This window comes from Salmo salar, chromosome 11 (assembly GCF_965601325.2).
Source record: "Salmo salar chromosome 11, fSalSal1, whole genome shotgun sequence".
NCBI lineage: Eukaryota > Metazoa > Chordata > Actinopteri > Salmoniformes > Salmonidae > Salmo > Salmo salar.
In genome coordinates this window covers 85841533-85868213 of record NC_138301.1, presented here as the reverse complement: position 1 = coordinate 85868213, position 26681 = coordinate 85841533, and the positions used below count along the sequence as shown (strand labels likewise).

Below are 26681 nucleotides of genomic sequence, written 5' to 3'. Positions count from 1 at the left end.
CAGATCCACAAAACATTGTAGACTTGCTTGAATACAGTATATTAACACCACCATGGAATGTTGAGCTATATAGCTTGCTAAAAGTACAGCATAGGAATAGAAGAGTGAATGTCAACCTTTTTGTCTTTTTTCATGGTCAAATTCTAACTTCATATCTTTCTGTCTCTCTCTCTCTATCCTGGGCCAGTCCTGATTGACTACTGCAGCTGTGGCTGTGCTTCTCGCTATGGTCGGACAGGCAGACACAGACAGACAGGCAGACCAGGAGAACCCAACCACACACAGAGGTGAAAGACGCTTGACTTTGGGAGGCATTACAAGTCCTTTAGATTTTCCTTTATAGTTTCTCGTCAGCAGATGAAGCCATACCACCCGCTGACTTTACCATGAGAAAACACCAGAGAAGACATTTATGTTTTTGTGTTCATTTGCGGTGCGCTCACACACTTTCCCATAGACAGCACACACTCTCAAATGCGCTCTCACGCTCACAAACTCTTGTTTGATCATGTGGCACACACTCCTTTCTGCCCAAAACTAAACTAAATTGAAAGCTATGAGTCAGTAAGAGTTTGCTGTGCGTCACGCACACGCACACACACACACACACACACACACACACACACACACACACACACACACACACACACACACACACACACACACACACACACACACTCACCAGTGCTGCTTGTATTATCTTCCCCAGGAAGGTTCCCTACAGCTCCAGCTGTGGGTCAGATCACTCTATCCTTTAGCTCAGAAAAGAAGGGATGAAATGGAACAAAGGAGCAAAAGAGGACTAGAAGAAGGTATAAAGCCAGACCAGCTGGCTTAGAGGAGAAAACCCAGAGACCTGGGTGACCGTGTTCGGCTCAAAGCTACCAACTGCACACTGAGAGGAAAGAGACATAACCAGCCCCCAGCAGCGCCCTCAGACACACACACACCCTGTGACCTCCCTCAGAGGCGTCATGCCCATAGTGGGCACAGGGGCACGTGCCCCCTCAGATTTGTCGTTTAAAAAAAAATATATATCTATATATTTTTTAAATGTGTTTCCCTGTAATACTTTCTACTAGCCACCTAGAAATTTGGGGCAGTAGGTAGCCTAGCGGTTAGAGTGTCGAGCCAATAACCAAAAGCTCACTAGTTTGAATACCCGGGCCAACAAGATGAGAAATCTGCCAATGTGCCCTTGAGCAAGGCACTTAACCCAAATTGTTCCAGGGTCCCCGTAGATAATGGCTGACCCTGTCCGTGACCCAACTTTCTGAGGGTGTCTCAAGGGGAGTTGGGATATGCAAAAATGTCCAATTCCAACATGTGTATAATACACACTATTCATTATTATAATCCTTTTTTGAAGTTGGCTTTAGCTAGCCCAGGTAGGTTCCCAATCTCCTAATCTCATTACTAGCTACCAAGAGATCATTTCATAATATCACTCAAGCTAGTAGCTAGCTTGTCTAACTATCTTAGCATGCAAGCCTGCTGGCAAGGTTGGTAGACTTTAGAAAAGCAAGCAATTAATAAACTCACTGAATAAGACTCACATTCCTTTCGATCTTTTAACCAGATTTGAGCGGAGATGCAGAGAAGCATATTTCGTTTCTTTAAAAAAAAGATCCACCAGTAAGGAGGATACAGACAGCCCAAGAGGTACGCTTAGACATGCAGAAAAAGAAACATTTTTGTTTTACATAGAATTAAGCATAATGATTATGGCTCTAGGTTCAGGTGTTTGAAAAATGGAAACATTTTCAATGTAGCCATCCTCACGTACTTTGTGCCCCCTCAGATTCTGGGGTGCATGATGCCCCTGGCCTCCCCAGTGCGTTCTGGCTGGGTGTCTGAGGACGAGGTTTAGTCACCTGTCTCTGTCATTCTGGGTATATTTAGCTGTGAGGTGTCGCTAACGCTGCCTGTGTGTGTGTGTGTCACTGACACTCAGGCCTTTGTAGGCCTTGGCATAAGAGTCCAGGATTACTGGTCTAAAGGCCTATGGCTCTTCCCAATACAGAGAAAGAGGGTTGGAACAGACAGACGGGACGGGACGGGACGGGACGGGACGGACGGACGGACGGACGGACGGACGGACGGACGGACGGACGGACGGACGGACGGACGGACGGACGGACGGACGGACGGACGGACGGACGGACAGACAGACAGACAGACAGACAGACAGACAGACAGACAGACAGACAGACAGACAGACAGACAGACAGACAGACAGACAGACAGACAGACAGACAGACAGACAGACAGACAGACAGAGATCAAACCTATGAACATGGCCCGGATTTTCACACACTGAGCATCTGCTAGGCTGAGGCTTAGTTTTAACCTGCCCACTTCTGTCAGATCACTACAGATGAAGGAAAGGAGAGAGAAGATGAAGCTACTCAATACACCTATAAAGTTCCTATAGGGTTAGTGTGAGGATACAGTGGGTTCTTGAAGACCAATGATAATACACAAACAAACACACACAAACACAATGATAACAAATAGTGGGCAGCACACTGGTCTCAGCTGTGGGAATCTCTGTACGCATGAGAGCTCAGGTATAAACCTACTCTATAGCTGATGGGAAGTTACACCTTCACAAGTTTAATGGCTTCTCCACACTGTTGACTTTACTTGTCCACTACCTGCTGACTTGACAGATTCACCAGACACACACACACAGACAGTCTGGAATTGACCATATATTGTACAGCTCATATACAGTACAGTCCTGACATGGTGAATGATTAGTTTGAGCCTTAATCTAAGCAGTCCTGAAGTCTGTCAGTCTGAGAGTTCAGCTCAGGTTCAGTTTGTTGTTATAGTAAAACATCAACACATCCAGGCCATTACTCTCAGTGGTGGAAAATACCCAATTGTCGTACTTGAGTAAAGTTAAGATACCTTCATAGAAAATGACTCAAAGTAAAAGTCACCCAGTAAAATACTACTTGCGTAAAAGTCTAAAAGTATTTGGTTTTAAATATACTTAAGTATCAAAAGTAAATGTAATTGCAAAAATATACTTAAGTATCAAAAGTAAATGTCATTGAAAAAATATACTTAAGTATCAAAAGTAAAAATGATTTTAAATTCCTTATCTTAAGCAAACCAGATGGCACCGTTTCATTTTTTTATTTTTTATTTACGGATAGCCAGGGGCACACTCCAATACTCAGACATAATTTACAAACGAAACGTGTGTTTAGTGAGTCCGCCAGATCAGAGGCAGTAGGGATGACCAGGGATGTTCTCTTGATAAGTGCATGTATTGAAACATTTTCATGTCCTGCTACCCATTCAAAAGTACTTTTGGGTGTCAGGGAAAATGTACGGAGTAAAAAGTACATTATTTTCTTTAGGAATGTAGTGAAGTAAAAGTTGTCAAAAACATGAATAGGAAAGATACCCCCCAAAATACTTAAGTAGTACTTTAAAGTAGTTTTACTTATGTACTTTACACATCTGATTACTCTAACGGGTTAGCTGACAGACTTGTGTGTGTGGCTGTTTGCAGGTGCGTGCGTGCACTTGATAGACGGCCCCTGATAGACTGATGCCCCTGATCCACCACCCTCCAGGAAGTGAAGAGAGGGACAGAGAGAAATAAAGAGGGAGAGAAGAGAAAAGAGTGGTAGAGAAGAGAAGGGAGATAATAGAGAAGGGTGAAGAGAGACTAGAGAACCGAGAGGGATATCTGAGGTGAGAGTGTGGGTGTTATTGTGTGAGGGGCGGGCAGAGGAGAGGAAGGAGTTGGTCTCTCATCCAGTAATAATATTTTCTGGAGCTCTCTGCAAAACATCTGGTTCTCTTCAGACAAGCCTTATTGCTACTGACACTACTTATTTGTCTTTCACCCACACCTCTCCCACCTACATGCACACGTATACACAAGTACACACACGTGCACACTGCACTGACACACAAGTGTGTACCCCCTGTCCCCTCTCAGTTGCTTTTGGCTGGAAACTTGTTTCCCAAAGAGTTGCTGGTTCAAGCCTCGTTCCGGTTGTTTCCCCTAAATTGTTACGCCTCCTTCACAGACCGGATGGCACTTCATGTTCTTTTCCTATAGAAAACCCTTGTGTGGCTATTCAATGGGCCGGGTTGTTTTAGTTATGAATGAAACGGTCAAACAAACTATAACTGTAAAAACCTGTGGTGTAGCAATGTTGTAGGTTTACTGGCAGTGTTTAGTAAAATCTCTCTCCTCTCCTGCTGTTTCCTGTCTTCCATACCCCCTCTTTACCCTCTTCTGTGGGGGGCATGACCAATGGCCACAGAGATCAGTAGTGCTTGTAATGGATTAATCAGTGAAGAATATCACTGTCTGTACATGCCATTATCCTTCCAGCAGTGTACAAGCTGTAAAAGTTGAAAATGCCAGTTACTGAGACAATGGCAACTAACTACATATGTTTTGGTTCACTGGAGAATGCAGCTGGTCTGGCACAGGGATTATGGGCTAGAGTTGTGTTGGGCTAGGCTGTGGGGCCCTGTAGGGTTGGGCTGGGACCAGCGGAGAGCCCTGTGCTACGTGTTTGGGTTGGGCTGGGACTGGGGCTTTGGTCCAGATATGAGATGATGTGGGGTAGGGCTGAGGCTCCACTCCCCAGAAGATAGTGTTACTGTGAAAGCCATGAGCGAGTGGAAACTAATCTACCCTTACCAAGCTGCCTCGCATAGCTGACAGTCCATGCTACATCTCTGTGTATGTGTGTGTTTCACCAGCTGCTTGCGTCTCTTCCAGTCAATGGTGTTTAGAAAATAGCTTGAAAAACCCATACTTATAAGTACAGCTCAATTCATGCAATCAAGCAAGGACACACACACCAAACACACGTCTAAGTGCAGGAGGGCATCTCAACAATGAGCGGGGCACCTTTGAAGTGTTGTTAGCTCTATCCTGGGTCAGGCTGGGTCAGTCATAACAACTGACTGGAACAACAGCCATCAAGGCCACGACAGGTGGAAACACATGACAAGGCTATAGGCTGGGGCTATACGGGCCATTTTCCAGGACAAAGATTAGAAACCTATTCCTGGAATAAAACACTTTCGATGGAGATTCCAGAACTGGGCTTATATCTGGGAAATATCGTACAAAAACGTTGACTAGCTAGTTTTGAGCCAGCTAAATTCTGGTCATTCTAAGGTTGAACTCTGGGTACCGGTATTCTACTGCAGAATTTGGGGTATTCTCCATCTCATAGTGGAATCCTGGCCATCCTCCTGCCGGGTCAGGCCAGGGGTCATGGTTCTCACCTGTACATTCCTGTAGTTGTGCTGATATGCAGCTTGCTACAACCACGTGTCATTATATGAATGAATGGGTGGTTCATTTTACAGTCCACCAATAGTTACTTCGATTTTTAAAACAGTAATGATCTAATATTTGCATAATAAATAGGCTTTGGTTTCTTTTAGATTCATTGACGCAAGTCCAGCTTCACTACTGTATGGTACCAGGTAAGTACCAATTGTGTTGAAATTGTTCTAGGTAAATACCAGAACGTTTCTAGAGATTTGCCATGTAAATACAAAGGGCCAGCTTAAACCGGGCTGTAAAATAACATTTTACTGAATTAATAAAAAAAAGGTATAAGCCTTTAATGAATTCCTCAATTCATTAAAGGCTTATAATATCAAGTTTTCATGTGTGTGTGTCGCTCTGACACCTAAGACTAGAGGAAGGGGAAGTCAAGGCTAGTACCATGCATTCACACTGATCCATCAGCCTCCCAGTCCAACAGCATAAGGAGAGCCACAGGTCAAGCTGTCTGACCTATCCTGACGCTGGCCCGAGGGGAGGGGAGTGACCGTAAACAGTTCCCAGGTGTCAGAGGTTAAGTGTTGTCACATGGCCAGCACAGCCCACCTAATGACTGACAGGTGTCGAACTCTGACCCATGTTACCATGGAAACAAGGTTTTAGGCCACATCCCGGACATGAGCATCACTTCTCGTTAGAACAAAACACAAACAGGGCAATTTGTCTGTTTTAAAGAGACGTGGGTTTTTGCCCTCTAAAAAGTCAAGCAAATGCCTGAGTAATTGGGGGAAATGAGAACAAGGTGATATTGTGCTATAGAGAGTACAGTCTATCACCAATTACACTTTACAGCTGTGGTGATGGGATATACCTGTAGCTAAAGGCTTTCCCAGTCCACAGGGTGCTGAGGGGCATGTGAGGGAGGGGAGATAGGATAAGAATAGGGGGATAGTCACCCTAACCACCCCTGTTGATTGTCTGTCATCACCATAAAGGTATCTGGTATAGATGCCAGGTTGCAGTTGTAAATGAGAACCTGTTCTCAACTAGCCTACCTGGTTAAATAAAGGTGAAATAAAAAAGAAAATAAAAAATCCCTGCGCAGCAGCGAGTGTATTAGTCATTTAGCAGCCACTCTTGTCCAGAGCAATTTATGATCCGTGCATTCGACTAAAGCACAGTAAAATCATAATCACAACCCAAGGTTCTGGATGGGTCCATTCTCCCAGTCAGTAACAGTGTAACTGCCAGTCACGGGGTAGAGCAGAGGGACAATATGACATATTTTTAGAGTTCTCATCAACTCTAATGATTACCAGCAGGACAAAGGAGTGAGGGGGTAGTTTTAGGGGTCGGGGGGGGGGGGGTTGTAGGGGGAGTGGGATGAGCGTTAAATGCCCCCCTGCATTGGCACATGCTCAGCTGTTGGGTAAGGGCAAACTGTCCGGACAGAGTCACTCAGCAGCACATACACACACACACACAAAGACTCCAGAAATAAACTACCCCAGCAACTCCCCAGTTACAGCCTCGCCATCTCCCCCCTGTGGGTTACACAGACAAACACACACACACACACACACTCCACTTGCTTTAGAAACCTTAAACCCTCCAATTACAGGGAGGAAACTCCCAGAATCGTCTACCCTGTCATCATCTGATTGGCTGGGTTAATTACCTAAGCAAACTGAGACTAACTATGGGACTGAAACCAAAAGTAAATCACACAAACTCTTATCTAACTCAGCCTGCCTGCCAGGAATTTTGGCTGAAACCAAAATATGAGGAAGCATTGTGGTGTCAGGCTGAGTTGATTTGAACTCTCAGTATAATGTATTTATTGTGCAGGGGCATAGGCATGGGTGGGCCTGGGAGGGCACAGGCCCACCCACTGGGGAGCCAGGCCCAGCAAAAGCACATTTCTGCAGCACCCCACCCCACCAACAAATGTCTGGCTATGCCCGTTATTGTGAACTTCTTTCAGTGGAGGCTCCTCAGAGGAAGAAGGGGAGGACCATCAACCTCAGTGAATTTCATAAAAAAATATATTTTTAAAATGTTTAAGAAGTTGTACTTTTTAGATAAAACTGAACTAAATATAATCACGTCACCAAATAATTGATTAAAACACCATTTTGCAATTAAGCTTTACAGTAGCCTCAACAGCACTCTGTATGGTAGCACCATGGTGTGGCCGAAGGGCAGCTAGCGTCCATCCTCCTCTGTGTACATGGACTTCAATACAAAACATAGGAGGATCATGGTTCTCACCCCCTTCCATAGACGTACACAGTAATTATGACAACTTCCGGAGGACGTCCTCCAACCTATCAGAGCTCTTGCAGCATGAACTGACATGTTGTCCACCCAAAGGACCAGAGAATTAATCTAGTACTGAAAGCATAAGCTACAGCTAGCTAACACTGCACTGCATAAAATGTGGTGAGTAGTTGACTCAAAGAGAGAAAAACAATAGTTGAACTGTTTTGAACAAATCATTTTCTTCCAAAATGAAGGAGAAGCAAGAGAGAGATAGTATTTCTTTTTCAGTTTCACTTACTTAGCTAGCAAATGCAGCTAGCTAGTTTAGCCTACTCAAACACCCTGCTCAAACAGAGGTATGCTATGTTAGCTAGCTGGCTATGACTATCCAACGCAACACTAGAACTCTTCCAAGTCAAGGTAAGCTTTTGGTTTGGCTAATTTATTGCCCCTGGGACCGCCGGTGTAAGTGTAACCGATGTGAAATGGCTAACTAGTTAGCAGGGTGCACGCTAATAGCGTTTCAATCGGTGACGTCACTTGCTCTGAGGCCTTGAAGTAGTTGTTCCCCTTGCTCTGCAAGGGCCATGGCTTTTGTGGAGCGATGATTAACGATGCTTCGTGGGAGGCAGTTGTTGATGTGTGCAGAGGGTCCCTGGTTCGATCCCAGGTAGGGGCGAGGAGCGGGACGGAAGCTAAACTGTTACATTGATGCTGTTCATCCGGGTCACGGCACCAGTGTAACAGATGTTAATCGTACTCTCCTTGCAATCATGTTAGTTGTGCAGGACTTAATGATGTTGATGGTAAAATCCCTTGCATCACATGTTCATACTGGGCATAAACAAAATACAAAATACAATACAAAATATGTGTAAATACCTGTTGTTAAATAGGAAACAGCACATTAGTTGTGCAGGGCTTAATGATGTTGATGGCTGTCGATGGTAAAATCTGTAGCATGAAAACAACTGTGTTAGCAGTAAGCTTATGTGACCATTACATTGGTGCATGCTAGCTAACACACTTATATACAGCAATCATATACCAAAGCACATCCCAGAAAGCCCCTCAATCCCTAACAGGTACCATATACCCACACATGTATAAATCAGAACTGTACAGCACACTTGTACACATTGTAAAATAGAAAAATAGAAAATAATATTCAGAACGTGACCTACCCCTTGCATCACATTTTCATACTGGGGAGACCTGATGTTCGCGATCTCGCCCTATCTGCAAGCGGGGCCAATAACAACACGCCTTATTGTCATCGAAATTGAACCAACCAATAAGAATGCTTGAACATTAAATACACCTTTCTTTAGAGGCAAGTGGAAACATAACCAACCCTGTTACACTAGCGCTTAACTGCTTACTGACTGGAAACGGAAAGGGGGGATACCTAGTCAGTAGTACAACTGAATTCATTCAAGTGAAATGTGGACTGCACACTGTAACGCTACTGAATGATTGTAGCGGGTTTACTAACACGTTAGTTCTATTAGCTATGTTGACTAAGACATTACTTTAGTGAATATGGTGACAATGATGTGGGCTGTGTGTAGCGGTTATGATATGGTTTGGCTTGGAAAAGGTTTGTAAACTTTCATTCATAGGCTAGGTTGTAGCAACCTCATGATGGGTATATGGACAATTTGAGCATCATGTAGTAGCCTGGAATATGAATGAAAGTCATCCAATATGCTGTAACAGAAATAAGGCCATGCTCATGTACAACGCCCCATCATCTTAAACGCCACTGACTTCTTTACTGTGTATCAGTTCTCTAACATGGCTTCCTTTCAAGTTCAGGTTTATTATTATAACTCATCTTTACATAACAGGTATGATATATGATGTTACAGTGGTTCTGGCCTCACTTACCATAAACACAAAGCTGTCGAGTGAGAAGTCAAATTCTTTATATTTAACCTTTATTTTATCAGGTAGTCCTACTGAGACCAATGTATATTTTACAGATGAGCCCTGACTGCCAGACATTACGGAAAATACACACATCAATATAAATACAAAATGCAAGCAGAAAGAAAAACACTGTCATAAAATAAAAACACATTCATAAGTAAAAAGATACTCAGTCAGCTTTCTGAATTGCCTTAGAGGCACCAAAACATCACATTTAAGAACATGTTGAAGGTTGTTCCACAAATAAGCTGCAAGAAAGCTAAAAGCTTATTTACCTAACTCAGTAGAGACCAAAGGAATTTCCAGTTAGCCATCCCTGAGACTGGGTGTGGTGTTGTAACTCATATGTCAATCTCTGGTCCAATGTAAGTGTTTGAGATATACAACACTTCCCTCTAGTGGTTAAAAGGCAGAACAGCAGACAGTCACACTGACAGATAGACCAAACCATTGTTTTTGTACATTTAACCTTTATTTAACTAGGCAAGTCAGTTAAGAACATATTCTTATTTACAATGACGGCCTACCCCAGCCAAACCCAGACGACGCTGGGCCAATTTTGCACCGCCCTAAGGGACTCCCAATCACGGCCAGATGTGATGCAGCCTGGATTCGAACCAGGTACTGCAGTGACGCCTCTTGCACTGAGATGCAGTGTCTTAGTCGTTGCATCATTGTGAAGTCTGCACCAAGGTTATTATAGTAAACGAAAACAAATCAGAAAAAACTATTTTGAAAACTGAAATAAAATAATTAAGAAACCTGTTCAGTCAACTTCCCCCTCAGGCATTTTGCCTTTTTGAAAGACCTGTCAAAATGGTGGCAAGCATCCACACAAGAGAAAGGTTTATCGTTCTACAGTAGCCTACACCTGTCAGTCAACTGATCAACACATCCTATGCACTGTAGACCTATTAATAAGGTGGTAACACAGACCATTCAGTGCTTCAGCCATAGCCACAGGAAGTAGCGCTGCTGAGGAAGCTGCAGCACCCCCTGAAAATCAGAATGTAAAAATATTAATAAATCAATTTTAAAAATTCACAATAGTTGGGTAGAAGCTGTTTAGAAGCCTCTTGGACCTAGATTTAGGCTCCGGTACTGCTTGCTGTGCGGTAGCAGAGAGAACAGTCTATGACTAGGGTGGCTGAAGTCTGACAATTTTAAGGGCCTTCCTCTGACACCGCCTGGTATAGAGGTCCTGGATGGCAGGGAGCTTGGCCCTAGTGATGTACTGGACCGTTCGCACTACCCTATGTAGTGCCTTGCGGTCGGAGGCCGAGCAGTTGTCATACCAGGCAGTGATGCAACCAGTCAGGCTGCTCTCGATGGTGCAGCTGTAGAACCTTTAGGAGGATCTGAGGACACATACCAATTCTTTTCAGTCTCCTGAGGGGGAATAGGTTTTGTCGTGCCCTCTTCACGACTGTCTTGGTGTGCTTGGATCAAGGAACTTGAAACTCTCAACCTGCTCCACTACAGCCCCGTCGATGAGAATGTGCTATGTCCTCTTTTTCCTGCAGTCCACTATCATCTCCATTGTCTTGATCACGTTGAGGGAGAGGTTGTTGTCCTGGCAACACACGGCCAGGTCTCTGACCTCCTCCCTATAGGCGGTCTCGTCGTTGTCGGTGATCAGGCCTACCAATGTTGCGTCATCAGCAAACTTAATGATGGTGTTGGAGTCGTGCCTGACCGTGCAGTCATAGTGAACAGGGAGTACAGGAGGGGACTGAGCACGCACTCGAGGGGCCCCTGTGTTGAGGATCAGCGTGGCGGATGTGTTGTTACCTACCCTTACCACCTGGGGGTGGCCCATCAGGAAGTCCAGGATCCAGTTGCAGAGGGAGGTGTTTAGTCCCAGGGTCCTTAGCTTATTGATGAGCTTTGAGGGCACTATGGTGTTGAACACTGAGCTGTAATCAATGAATAGCATTCTCACATAGGTGTTCCTTTTGTCCAGGTGGGAAAGGGCAGTGTGGAGTGCAATAGAGATTGCATCATCTATGGATCTGTTGGGTGGTATGCAAATTGGAGTGGGTCTAGGGTTGCTGGGATAATGGTGTTGATGTGAGCCATGACCAGCCTTTCAAAGCACTTCATCGCTACAGACGTGAGTGCTACGGGTTGGTAGTCATTTAGGCAGGTTACCTTAGTGTTCTTTGGCACAGGCACTATGGTGGTCTGCTTAAAACATGTTGGCATTACAGACTGACAGGGAGAGATTGAAAATTTCAGTGAAGACACTTGCCAGTTGGTCAGTGCATGCTCGCAGTACACGTTCTGGTAATCCGTCTGGCCCTGCAGCTTTGTGAATGTTGACCTGTTTAAAAAGGTCTTTCTCACATCGGCTGCGGAGACCGTGATCACAGTTTTCCGGAACAGCTGGTGCTCTCATGCATGTTTCAGTGTCATTTGCCTCGAAGCGAGCATAGCAGTAGTTTAGCTCGTCTGGTAGGCTCGCGTCACTGGGCAGCTCTCGGCTGTGCTTCCCTTTGTAGTGAGGAGTGACGGACTCCATCCTAGCTGGAGGGGTGCGCTCATCTTATCTACGAACATAGACAGGGCTCTAACTCCTCTAGCTCCACAATGAAATAGGGTGCAGGCCAGGCAGCAGGCTGTTAGCCAGCCTGCCAGCTTAGTGGAGTCTGCCACTAGCACAGTCAGCGTAGTCAGCTCAGCTTTCCCCATTGAGACCGTGTCTGTGCCTCGATCTAGGTTGGGCAAAATTAAAAATGGCGGTGTTCGCTTTAGCAATCGCACTAGTATAAAGACCTCCTCCATTCCTGCCATTATTGAAAGAGATTGTGATACCTCACATCTCAAAATTGGGTTACTTAATGTTAGATCCCTCACTTCCAAGGCAGTTATAGTCAATTAACTAATCACTGATCATAATCTTGATGTGATTGGCCTGACTGAAACATGGCTTAAGCCTGATGAATTTACTGTGTTAAATGAGGCCTCACCCCCTGGTTACACTAGTGACCATACCCCCCGTGCATCCGGCAAAGGCGGAGGTGTTGCTAACATTTACGATAGCAAATTTCAATTTACAAAAACAAAAACAATGACGTTTTCGTCTTTTGAGCTTCTAGTCATGAAATCTATGCAGCCTACTCACTCACTTTTTATAGCTACTGTTTACAGGCCTCCTGGGCAGTGTTCCTCACTGAGTTCCCTGAATTCCTATCGGATCTTGTAGTCATAGCAGATAATATTCTAATTTTTGGTGACTTTAACATTCACATGGAAAAGTCCACAGACCCACTCCAAAAGGCTTTGGGAGCCATCATCGACTCAGTGGGTTTTGTCCAACATGTCTCTGGACCTACTCACTGCCACAGTCATACTCTGGACCTAGTTTTGTCCCATGGAATAAATGTTGTGGATCTTAATGTTTTTCCTCATAATCCTGGACTATCGGACCACCATTTTATTACGTTTGCAATCGCAACAAATAATCTGCTCAGACCCCAACCAAGGAGCATTAAAAGTCGTGCTATGAATTCTCAGACAACCCAAAGATTCCTTGATGCCCTTCCAGACTGCCTCTGCCTACCCAAGGACGTCAGAGGACAAAAATCAGTTAACCACCTAACCGAGGAACTCAATTTAACCTTGCGCAATACCCTAGATGCAGTTGCACCCCTAAAAACTAAAAACATCTGTCATAAGAAACTAGCTCCCTGGTATACAGAAAATACACGAGCTCTGAAGCAAGCTTCCAGAAAATTGGAACGGAAATGGCGTCACACCAAACTGGAAGTCTTCCGACTAGCTTGGAAAGACAGTACCGTGCAGTATCGAAGAGCCCTCACTGCTGCTCGATCATCCTATTTTTCCAACTTAATTGAGGAAAATAAGAACAATCCGAAATTTCTTTTTGATACTGTCGCAAAGCTAACTAAAAAGCAGCCTTCGCAAATGGAGGATGGCTTTCACTTCAGCAGTAATAAATGTATGAACTTCTTTGAGGAAAAGATCATGATCATTAGAAAGCAAATTACAGACTCCTCTTTAAATCTGGGTATTCCTCCAAAGCTCCATTGTCCTGAGTCTACACAACTCTGCCAGGACCTAGGATCAAGGGAGATACTAAAGTGTTTTAGTACTATATCTCTTGACACAATGATGAAAATAATCATGGCCTCCAAACCCTCAAGCTGCATACTGGACCCTATTCCAACTAAACTACTGAAAGAGCTGCTTCCTGTGCTTGGCCCTCCTATGTTGAACATAATAAACGGCTCTCTATCCACCGGATGTGTACCAAGCTCACTAAAAGTGGCAGTAATAAAGCCTCTCTTGAAAAAGCCGAATCTTGATCCAGAAATTATAAAAAACTATCGGCCTATATCGAATCTTCCATTCCTCTCAAAAATTTTAGAAAAAGCTGTTGCACAGCAACTCACTGCCTTCCTGAAGACAAACAATGTATACGAAACGCTTCAGTCTGGTTTTAGACCCCATCATAGCACTGAGACTGCACTTGTGAAGGTGGTAAATGACCTTTTAATGACGTCAGACCTAGGCTCTGCATCTGTCCTCGTGCTCCTAGATCTTAGTGCCACTTTTGATACCATCGATCACCACATTCTTTTGGAGAGATTGGAAACCCAAATTGGTCTACATGGACAAGTTCTGGCCTGGTTTAGATCTTATCTGTCGGAAAGATATCAGTTTGTCTCTGTGAATGGTTTGTCCTCTGACAAATCAATTGTAAATTTCGGTGTTCCTCAAGGTTCCGTTTTAGGACCACTATTGTTTTCACTATATATTTTACCTCTTGGGGATGTCATTCGAAAACATAATGTTCAATTTCACTGCTATGCGGACGACACACAGCTGTACATTTCAATGAAACATGGTGAAGCCCCAAAATTGCCCTCGCTAGAAGCCTGTGTTTCAGACATAAAGAAGTGGATGGCTGCAAACTTTCTACTTTTAAACTCGGACAAAACAGAGATGCTCGTTCTAGGTCCCAAGAAACAAAGAGATCTTCTGTTGAATCTGACAATTAATCTGGATGGTTGTACAGTCATCTCAAATAAAACTGTGAAGGACCTCGGCGTTACTCTGGACCCTGATCTCTCTTTTGAAGAACATATCAAGACTGTTTCAAGGACAGCTTTTTTCCATCTACGTAACATTGCAAAAATCAGAAACTTTCTGTCCAAAAATGACGCAGAAAAATGTATCCATGCTTTTGTTACTTCTAGGCTGGACTACTGCAATGCTCTACTTTCCGGCTACCCAGATAAAGCACTAAACAAACTTCAGTTAGTGCTAAATACGGCTGCTAGAATCCTGACTAGAACCAAAAAATTTGATCATATTACTCCAGTGCTAGCCTCCCTACACTGGCTTCCTGTTAAGGCAAGGGCTGATTTCAAGGTTTTACTGCTAACCTACAAAGCATTACATGGGCTTGCTCCTACCTATCTTTCCGATTTGGTGCTGCCGTACATACCTACACGTACGCTACGGTCACAAGACGCAGGCCTCCTAATTGTCCCTAGAATTTCTAAGCAAACGGCTGGAGGTAGGGCTTTCTCCTATAGAGCTCCATTTTTATGGAATGGTCTGCCTACCAATGTGAGAGACGCAGACTCAGTCTCAACCTTTAAGTCTTTACTGAAGACTTATCTCTTCAGTAGGTCCTATGATTAAGTATAGTCTGGCCCAGGAGTGTGAAGGTGAACGGAAAGGCTGGAGCAACGAACCGCCCTTGCTGTCTCTGCCTTGCCGGTTCCCCTCTTTCCACTGGGATTCTCTGCCTCTAACCCTTTTACAGGGGCTGAGTCACTGGCTTACTGGTGTTCTTCCATGCCGTCCATGGGAGGGGTGCGTCACTTGAGTGGATTGAGTCACTGACGTGGTCTTCCTGTCTGGGTTGGCGCCCCCCCCTTGGGTTGTGCCATGGCGGAGATCGTTGTGGGCTATACTCGGCCTTGTCTTAGGACGGTAAGTTGGTGGTTGGCGACATCCCTCTAGTGGTGTGGGGGCTGTGCTTTGGCAAAGTGGGTGGGGTTATATCCTGCCTGTTTGGCCCTGTCCGGGGGTATCATCGGATGGGGCCACAGTGTCTTCTGATCCCTCCTGTCTCAGCCTCCAGTATTTATGCTGCAGTAGTTTATGTGTCGGGGGGCTAGGGTCAGTCTGTTACATCTGGAGTATTTATCTTGTCTTATCCGGTGTCCTGTGTGAATTTAAATATGCTCTCTCTAATTCTCTCTTTCTGTCTTTCTCTCGGAGGACCTGAGCCCTAGGACCATGCCTCAGGACTACCTGGTATGATGACTCCTTGCTGTCCCCAGTCCACCTGGCCGTGCTGCTGCTCCAGTTTCAACTGTTCTGCCTGCGGCTATGGAACCCTGACCTGTTCACCGGACGTGCTTGTTGCACCCTCGACAACTACTATGATTATTATTATTATTTGACCATGCTGGTCATTTATGAACATTTTAACATCTTGACCATGTTCTGTTATAATATCCACCCTGCACAGCCAGAAGAGGACTGGCCACCCCTCATAGCCTGGTTCCTCTCTAGGTTTCTTCCTAGGTTTTTGGCCTTTCTAGGGAGTTTTTCCTAGGGAGTTTTTCCTAGCCACCGTGCTTCTTTCACATGCTTTGCTTGCTGTTTGGGGTTTTAGGCTGGGTTTCTGTACTGCACTTTGAGATATCAGCTGATGTACGAAGGGTTATATAAATAAATTTGATTTGATTTAGTTTGTAATGGTTTGCAAGCCCTGCCACATCCGACGAGCGTCAGAGTCTGTGTAGTACGATTCAATCTTAGTCCTGTATTGAGGCTTTGCCTGTTTGATGGTTCGTCGGAGGACATAGCGGGATTTCTTATAAGCTTCCGGGTTAGAATCCCGTTCCTTGAAAGCGGCAGCTCTAGCCTTTAGCTCAATGTGGATGTTGCCTGTAATCCATGGCTTCTGGTTGGGGTATGTACGTATGGTCACTGTGGGGACGACGTCATCGATGCACTTATTGATGAAGCCAATGACTGATGTGGTGTACTCCTCAATGCCATCGGAGGAATCCCGGAACATATTCCAGTCGGTGCTAGTAAAACAGTCCTATAGGCCTCCATTTTTAGACAATAACAATATTCTACCTTGGTTGCAACGCAGTACAATGAGGAATGTATTACAGTTATCAGGTGAATACACAATTATTTTGCTAGGGCTGGGATGTAGGCAATTTTTTAAAATTGTTTTATTAGGATCCCCATTAGCTGCAGCGATTGCAGCAGCTAGTCTTCCTGGGGTCCACACACAAAAAAAATGACACGAAAAGGAACATTAATAGACAAGAACAGCTTAAGGACAGCACTACATACATTTAAAACATCACACATGGCTGGCAGGTTAAGTCTGTGTGTCAGTGCTGTGTGTAAATTGACTATGCAAACAATTTGGAATTTAACACATTAATGCTTCTTCTAAAAACAAAATGTGATGCAGTCAGTCTCTCCTTTACTTATGGCCAAGAGACTGGCATGCATAATACTGATATTATCCCTCTGATTACAGTGAAGAGCAAGACCACGCAAACATCCTGTTTAGAATGTTTCATGCCGAAATAACTGCATCAAATGTTCTGTCACATGTGCCAAATACAACTGGTGTCTTTACTGTGAAATGCTCGCTTATGAGCCCTTGGCAACCATGCAGTAACACGAAACAGTAACGCAAAATAGCAACACGAGGAATAAAATTAAATACAAGAATGAAGCTATATACAGGGAGTACCATACAAGCTAGGCTTGATTATGCAACCATTTGGATCAGTTATGGGTCTATTCTAGACAGTTTACAATGTCCAGAAAGGTACATTAGCAGGATACTCATATGGTATATTTTGATCGATCTCGCTCGCTCTCCTTTTCTCTCTCCTTCTTCCTCTCTCCCTCCCTCCTTCCCAATTCCCAGCCAGGGGCCTATTCATTACTGAAACCATTTATAACAAAACAAAGCAAAAAGAGAGTTTCTATTGGACAAATTCAGGTAGGTCCCTCACCGTTTTGTTCCGTTTGCTTCTGGTTAAGAAACGTTTTGCAAAAGAATTGACATAATGAATACGCTCCAGTTCTTTTGGTTTTTGTATTTTACGTTCAGCAAGCAAGAGCAGGCTCTGGTAGTAAATAAAATACTCGAAATAAGTGTACAACAAGCTATTGTAGGCCTAGTCTAGCTTTTCCTGGGACTCCAAGAGTTAATGATAAATGATTAGTAATAATACTGCAGTGAATAGCCTAGTCCTCCCCACTCGATAGCAACTTCAACACGCGATTTAATCCATTTACTTTTTTCGATTGAACCTTTCTTGACTTTCTTCAGACAGAGACTACAAAGAAACCCTTACATTATTTTGAAGATAACTCTTTTCATGAGCTGTGGTCCTTGCATAGTTGTGCGACAGCATGCTTGTTGTGATGAACCACAGAGTTTTCTTTTGGTGCTTTGAAGACAACTGGAAACTCGAAGGTCAAATCATGACGTCAGTGATCAGAAAGCAAGATGCCGGAGTTTCCGAGTTTGTATTCCGAGTTGGATGACCATTCGAAACGATTCCGGAATTCAATACTTAAATTCCACAATGCTGACAAATACTAATTACATGACCCTCCCCCGGACTAAATTAAGAAATACTAAACCCTTCCCCTAACTGAACTTGAAAAAGCATTACTCTCGCTCATTTACCACCGGGTAACAATTGTTCAAATTTCGACCGCTATTTCCCAAAACCTAGAGTCTTAAATTATATCAACAATGTAACCAACACAGAAGTCTCCTAAATGAAATTGAGGTCGTCTCAATGACACTTTCAATTTTTTTTAGGTTAAATTTAAGTGTAATGATTATTCTAATTATGTGGATAGTCTAGTGAAAATGTAATGTAATTTTGTTAAGGGAGAAAATTCTAAATAATTGAATTACTGCATACAATGTAGTAGTAGTAGCCTAGCTTGCTGTAGGATATTTGGAATATGAAACAAGGGAACAGTAAACATGTAGTCCCCCACGAATGATGCAAGACGCATCATTCACCCAAGTTGTCAAAATTGTGCCAGTAGTCTACGAGATATGGCTTGGGTTAGGTAGACTCATATCCCTGAGCATATGTGCCAAATTTCATCACCGAGTCAAACAGATCAAAGAGATAAACATGTGCCCGTTATAGGGCCACCATGTGGTCAATATGAATGTTCTCGCATATGTTGAGTCTTGAAAGTGTTTGCAACGTGTACCAAATTGTGTTACTATACGAATATCCTCGACTTACTTATATGCATCGATGTTCCAGACCATGTCCACCTGAATGTTTATGGTCAATAGCGGCCACGTTGTGTTATGTACTAGTCTGGAAAATATTGCGTTGAGACCTTTGTCCATAGACGCCACATATCAGTGTTCACGCAGATCAGTCATTAGGTGACAGAAAAGCAGCATAATTTTTTCTAGAGTAATTTAGTAAAATGCTGGATATCTATGGCAAGATGTATCATTCGCCCAAGTTCAGTCAGCTAGTGCTGTCAGATATCGCAGGTGATTAGCGTACGAAGAGATCAACAGTTCCCTCCCTGATTTCATCGTGGGGGACAACGGACTTAGGCCTATATGAGCTTGTTTCTCCGTCCCTGAACTAATCCATCAAGTTAGGTCTGACTACTAAACTACCATTCATTCAACATGCCTCATCATTGGTGAACTGACTATTATCACATCATCAGCAGCCTACTGTTGACACACAGCTATATCAAGGGGACAGATCAAGAACTGATTAACATAGGCCGACTAATCTTTAAAACCGTCTACAATAACCGTCTGTGAAGGACGGTATTAGCAGAGCAGCTCTCTGTGCCATGTCGGTTTCCATCAATGCAGCGACGATCACTGAACTACTTGCAACACTGCACATGTTTCTTTGCTCGTCAATGCACTCGCGCTTACTACCACTGCGGAGATCAAATCATGTGCAGGCAAGAAAGTGCTCTCGCTTAGTTGACTAAACGCTGTAGCTAACTACCTTTGTCGTAATGACACCAGGGCCGTAACCAGGGTTAGAGTTTTAGTGAAGTCCGGAAGGGGGTGGGGGTAGTTAAAGTTACTGCATTTCTATACACAATATATAATTTTTTTTTAATGCCATTCGGAGAACAGTAAAAACAAGAAGAAAAAAAAATAGCCCTCGCCATTATCACCTTGGCTGCTTTAAGTTCATTCACCTCAGCTGATCTACAAACAGATAGCCTATTAGCTATATAATTGTAACAATATACCCCGAAAGTGGGAAAATATGAGATGATTCACACTGACACGTAGCACCAACGATGACACGAAAACGTGATATCGGTTCAACTGTATTGTTTGCATTTTTATTTCAGATTAATGTAAGGCCTATACGGAAGATGATCATATTGAAACATATCTTAAGTTCCTAACTTTTTTGATAAGATTAGTACCACTTTTCTCAGGGGACCCCACATGGGCCCCCGACCCAAAGTTAGGGACCTTAAGATTTTGCTACGGCATGAAATTCTATAAAGAGATTTATTTCCATGCATCCCCGCTCTCTGCTTGCTTCCTCTCCAACTCCTCCACTTCCTCCTGCATGCACTGCAGCCTGCCCTCACCACTGAGCGCCACAGTCTCTCAGTAGCCTACTCAGTGTATTTTTAGCTCCTGCTGAGGTAGGCTCAGTTTAAAGGTCAACTTTACTGCAATAGAACTCTGCCGGCAGCTAGCCACCTGACTGACATACAGTATCTATAAGCGACAATTTACCAGTAACACACACATTATCCTAGTCAGTTGTTTGTTTGGAGGATGTCTATAGACATGGCAGGAGTCACAGGAAGGTTTAAAAATTGACTTTTGTCTGGCATCTCGCAAACACTCTCAGCAGAGCCGAATGCGTGCTGGGTAGTTCGTCTCAGGCCTTCGGCGCGAGAGGGCGGAGTTAGCCGTTTGAGATAGGGGTGAATGTGCTGCAAAAGACAAATCCGGGGATAACAAGCCACTGTTCGTGATTCCGCTCGTTCGCAGAGGCAGGCGCAAATATTTTTCAGTCAGATCAAGAATAGTGCTCTGAGCTTTGATCAACGCTGGGAGCAATATTTAGATGTTGACCCGTAATTGAGTTTCTTTGTGTACAAAATATAGATTGTGTTGAATTTGATCAACAAAAAAAATGTAATGTCTTATTTGCTACGTGATGTTTATTTGATCCAATAGAAGTTGTGACGCTTAAGTTATGAGTTTACTGACATACAGTGCATTTGGAAAGTAAACAGACCCCTTGAGCTTTTCCACAGTTACCTTACAGCCTTATTCTAAAATGGATTAAATTCAGTTTTTTACTCAATCTACACACACTACCATATAATGACGAAACAAAGTGACATTTTTGCATATTTATAAAAATATAAAAACACTGAAATATCACATTTACATAAGTATTCAGATCCTTTACTCAGTACTTTGTTGAAGTACCTTTGGCAGCGTTTACAGCCTTGAGTCTTCTTGGGTATGACGCTACAAGCTTGGCACACCTGTATTTGGAAAGTTTCTCCCATTCTTCTCTGCAGATCCTCTCAAGCTCTGTCAGGTTGGATGGGGAGGGTCGCTGCACAGCTATTTTCAGGTCTCTCCAGAGATGTTCGATTGGGTTCAAGTCTGGGCTTTAGCTGGGTTACTCAAGGACATTCAGAGACTTGTCCCAAAGCCACTCCTGCGTTGTCTTCGCTGTTTGCTTAGGGTCGTTGTCCATTTGGAAGGTGAACCGTCGCCCCAGTCTGAGGTCCTAAGCACTCTGGAGCAGGTTTTCATCAAGGATCTCGCTCCGTTCATCTTTTCCTTGATCCTGACTAGTCTCTCAATCCCTGCTGCTGAAAAACATCCCCACAGCATGATGCTGCCACCACCATGCTTCACTGTAGGGATGGTGACAGGTTTTCTCCAGACATGAAGATTGAACTCTTTGGCCTGAAAGCCAATCTTGGTTTCATCAGACCAGAGAAGCCTGATTGGTGGAGTGCTGCAGATACGTTTCCTTCTGTAAGGTTCTCACATCTCCACAGAGGAACTCTGGAGCTGTCAGAGCCAGTTGTCATCATACCTCTATGGTTTTTGCAACTGCACTTGAAGAAACTTGAAAGTTCTTGACATTTTCCAGATTGACTGACCTTGATGCCTTAAAAGTAATGGACTGTCAATTCCCTTTGCTTATTGGAGCTGTTCTTGCCATAATATGGACCTGATCTCCTGTATACCACCCCTACCTTATCACAACTGATTAAGGCACACCTTTTAATTGAAATGCATTCTAGGGGACTACCTCGAAGCTGGTTGAGAGAATGCCAAGAGTGTGTAAAGCAGTCATCAAGGAAAAGGGTGGCTATTTTGAAGAATCTCAAATATATTTTGATTTGTTTAACACTTTTTTTGGTTACTACCTGATTCCATGTGTGTTATTTTATAGGTCTGATGTCTTCACTATTATTCTACAATGTAGAGAATAGTAAAAACAAAGAAAAACCCTTGAATGAGAAGGTGTATCCAAACTTGACTGGTACTGTATTTATGAGAACAATGTGCAAGAATTGAAGGTGCCAACAAATGTTATCGTGATCATAAGAATGTTTTACTGTCATATACAAAACAGTAATCAGCTCCTCCATCAACGGGGATCAACATTACCTTGTGTAATGCTTCGTCCCAACACCTAAATGTGCCTTGAACTAGAAGCCTTTTGCCTATTTTAGTTTTTTTCCCTTTTTTTTTTTCTACCGGCATACTTTGACCTGAAATTGCGTGCATGGTACAGAAAATGTGTGCCGGTTGGCAGGTCTGCAACACATATATTGCTCCTAGCCTCCCATGCATAGGCTACTTTCTGTCTCTACACTCTTAGAACATATGCTGTTGAACAACACAATTCATGTGTAATGATTACTCAGACACATGGGTCAGTTCTTGCAATTAATGTATTAAAAGCTGAAAACCATACAACGCACCCTAAATGTGTTCAATTATTGACCAATCACATTGTTAGAACACTAAAAACTAAATATAAATGTCTTTAAAACTAAAACTAAATAAAAACTAGTAAATCAAGTCTGAAAATAAACTGAATTTCAAATAAAAAAAATACTAATAGAAATAAAAACTTAAACTATAATAACCTTGGTCTGCACCCATTTTGTCAAGAGGTTCCATACCAGACATACCGATCCAAGAGCAGAAGTCAGTCAATTGTGTTTATTATGTAAAATAAATAACATTAAAAAGAGAAAAAAAAAGCAATAATTAAATAAAAATGGTCTACTAAACTACAAAATGTGGTCGGTCAAAGCAGTTTGTATTTAAAACTGCCATCCAGAAATACTATTGAAAACGTTGAAGTTTACAAGGAATGTTTCAGCGATATGACCTGTTATGTAATCTGTACAGTTTTCTGTACGGTATGGATACACAGCGCAGCAAGTGCATCTATTAAAATTTTGAAAATAAATTCTACTAAAATAAAAGAACATACAATATTTGGTTGTATTTGCACCAGACATATTGTAAAAACACACAAGATGTTTCAACAAAGAAAAGAACAAGAGCGACAGCAGTGCTATTTGGGAGATTTTGAGTCGCAGTACTCTACAGTGGCTTCCTTACCTCCTCTCCTCTACTTCCCCTGGTCAGTTCTGGTCGGTCAGTGTAGATAAAGTACAAAAACAATACAAAAACAAATGCATGAAATGAAATGTATGCATTCACTACTGTAAGTCGCTCTGGATAAGAGCGTCTGCTAAATGACTTAAATGTAAATGTAAAGGAAAGGAGACAAGGTAACCTATTTAGCAGTCCCTCAGTGACCTGGGGGACCTATCCATCCCACAGTGAATCTATAGCCTCAGCCTCCTAGCCAAGCCTCCAGAGCAGCAGCCCTTCAATCAGGAGTCTCCAGTCATTATGGATACAAAATCCTCCTGGTTGACTGGGAGAGAGAGAGAGAAAACTTTGTTTTGAACGTTGAAAGTCAGTATGACATTTTTAAGTTGGTGGCTATTCCCACTTTGAATGTGTGCGTGTCTGCTCTATGCATTTGTGTGTGTGTGCTCACTCTCTCCGTCTCCGTCTGTGTCGAACTCGTCGATCATGCTGCGTAGTTCCTCATCCGTGATGTTCTCTCCTAGCTCTCTGGCCACACGTCTCAGGTTCCTCAGGCTGATCCTCCCGGAGTCGTCATCATCAAACAGCTTAAAGGCCTTCAGGATCTCCTCCTTTGGGTCCCTCTCCAGCATACGGTCTGTCACTGAGACACACGCACATGGGTAAACACGCACATGGGTAAACACGCACAGGGCAGCGGGTTACACGCACGAAGAGCAGCCATAACACATACTGTACAGGGTCCCACACACGCAAACAAAGCAGGAAACATACCAACTTCATTAAAGTCCTCAAATGTTATTTTGCCATTTCCCTCTCTGTCGTAATCTTTTAGTATCTTCAGTATATCTACTTTCTTCACCTCAAAACCCATAGCTCTCATCGCCACCTGTGAGTGAGAAAGCGAGAGAATTGAAAGAGATATGGCAGAGTATGAGTGAAGATTAGACAGCAAAAGGAGACAACAGAATCCTAGTAATGATAAGGTAATTGTAGGTAGAGGTTTACCTTGAGTTCGTGGTAGTCTATCTCTTTGTCTTTGTCTGTGTCAAACAGCTCAAAAGCCTCTTTGATTTCATGCTTCTGTTCCTCAGTCAGCGCTCTCCGCTTCTTCCGCTTGGTTTTATCCACTGCCAGCTCAGTCCTGAACATCATTGTCAGGTGGTGTCAAATTAAACACCAAGACCTTTTCTCAATTGCATACTCCTGGTGTCCTCAACTCCTTCTCAAAACCCATTTGAAGAGAAAGTCAGAGGGGCGGGACCTCAGATTATTTCTTCCTATGGGTTTTGAAAAAAAGGCGAGAGGACACGAGGAGCATGCTATTGCTATTCTCACATAGCTTATGTCTCTGAAGTAGGCTGTGTTCGAATATTCATACTAACAGCACTAACTGTACTATTTGTGACATGAATTGAGTATATAGTATGCTTATTGGTATGGATATAGTTAGTATGCCAGAAGTTCCCGGATGCATACTAAATTCGTCAAAATATGAAGTATACTCGTAGAGGACACTATTTCTGTACTTTAGGGCCCTTAATGCAATTCTTCAGGAAGTGGGTGTGGCTTCACATCATTTCCAGATTTGAGGAAAATATAAATGTTGGAAAATATGCAGCCGAAGTACAACGAGAGCAGATACACACTCATTGCTTTAACTAATTATGACAAATGTAATAACTTTTCAAATAAGTTACCTTACAATTTATGTTAGCTGACAATTTGTTAGCTACACTGTCCTTACAAACCACATAGCATATCATTACAGCAGTATGTACCGGTCCTAACGTTAGTTGGCTACTTAAACATCAAACTTACAGTATATTAACTATAGGCTAACTAAATACCCAACGTTTATTGAATTGATTATTCCCATCATTCTCAGCTAAGTGGTATAATCGTGCGTTCAATTGAATTCTGGTGATTTCGTAAATTCGCTCTGGCTACCTACTCCGATTTAAGAGCACTCTCTTCGGAGTATACCAGAACACATGGCAGGTGTCCGTAAACGTCGGCAAAAAAAGCTAATTCAATTGTTGCCAGCAGCAGTTAGTCACCAACACTCTGGATAACATGACAACTGTCTATCCATTTCTAATAGGGCTTGTAAAATGGTCAGAGTTGTCTCATTTGTGTCTGGAAGTAGCTAGCCAGCGTTAGTTTGACTGCCGTTGTAAGGTCAGAACGCTCAAATCAACTCTATGCCCGAGCTCCGAGAGCGAAACGCTCTGAATTTACAAGCGCACTCTGGCACTTCAGATTGAATTTAAGAACACACCAGAAGTCGTAAATGTCTAACTAGTAATTTGTTACGTTAACTAGCTAGCAAGAAGTTGCATAGCAACAGTACCAACTTCCGGTAGACGGGCGAAGAGCTAGTACGCTCAACTGAAAGGATACCGTGCGTTTACAGTATACTAAAATGAACTAATAGTGTTTAGTATACAGTATGTTAGTACGGGAATTCGAACACAACTGTTGACTACAGACACACTTCATAGACAGTTGCTAAGGTTTAACTCACTGACACAGATGGTTAACTTTGGACAGTAGATAGCTAGCGAATTATCTATGGCCTAACTAGCTAATTCAACAATTGCCTACTATCAAACATATCTACCTCGCTAGCTACAGTAGCTGAGCTAACCAACTTGCAACAAGGAAACTGGCTAGCGCCAGTTTGTTTCACAGTTCTTGCCTCTTAACGTTAGTCATTCAATAGTTTAAACACTTTGCTACAATTGTAAACTAAATACCTTAAAGACAGACTCATCCTTCAAGTTGTAGCCCTAAACGTGTACAGCTGGTCGTTTGAAAGCAGCTACCAAAATCACAACAAAGCACCTTGTAACAAATCCGTTAATCCGCGCCTGTTTCGCTGTTTCCCATTGGTTGCTGGATCAGTGCTCGGCTACAAAATCGCTTCTGATTTGTCAGATGAAATCTAGAGTTGCTGTGCATTTTCCTACATGAAGAAATGTCCTGTAGTGCTTGCTGCACTCTCCGCCCAGTATAAGGCGCTGTATGTCTATTGACAAGAGAAATGCAGAGACCAGTGATAGAAAATCCTCAGACCCAAGTGAAGCCGGAGGAGTGGTCGGCCTGCCTACATTAAAAAGACAACAGATGACTCCTGTGAAATCAGGTAATCAGGATCAGACTTCCTTTTCATTAGCAAAATAATGTGTACCACCACATGCCCATTTACCTGAGAATTTGTACTTTTTAGTTAGAAATATCATTAAATGTTGATATTACAGCAGAGCCATGTAATTACAATAAATATACATATATGACCCTGGGTAGCCGTATGTAGTAGTAGTAGTAGCAGGGCAATTCCATGGTAACATGATAAAGCTCTGACTGGTTTTTCACCTTAAAATGTATGCCAACAAAAACCATTGATTGCAAAGTTAAACTTACCACACAGGTCCATATGCACAATGACTACTTTTAACAATGTCTACTGAACATTTTACGAAAACACATTTACTTAAAGTGAGGATAAGGATGTAA

The 26681-nt window shown here is 43.0% G+C and overlaps 2 protein-coding genes across 3 annotated transcripts in view; both read right to left on the bottom strand.

Annotated features, from left to right (window-relative positions):
- LOC106563077 (myocyte-specific enhancer factor 2C) overlaps positions 1–903 on the bottom strand; it is a 31445-nt gene extending 30542 nt beyond the window's left edge. For both annotated transcript variants that reach the window (XM_014128302.3, XM_014128303.3), the window contains exon 1: positions 683–903. The gene's annotated coding sequence lies outside the window, so the exon portion shown is untranslated. The remainder of the gene's footprint in view (positions 1–682) is intronic.
- Positions 904–22465: 21562 nt separating this feature from the next.
- cetn3 (centrin 3) lies at positions 22466–26193 on the bottom strand. Its single transcript, XM_014128305.3, has 5 exons — positions 25922–26193; positions 24171–24306; positions 23937–24051; positions 23614–23805; positions 22466–23487 (listed from the first exon to the last, which is right to left on the bottom strand). The coding sequence occupies exons 1-5, from the start codon at positions 25936–25938 to the stop codon at positions 23444–23446; spliced, it is 504 nt and encodes a 167-aa protein (XP_013983780.1). The 5' UTR covers positions 25939–26193; the 3' UTR covers positions 22466–23443.
- Positions 26194–26681: the final 488 nt, after the last annotated feature.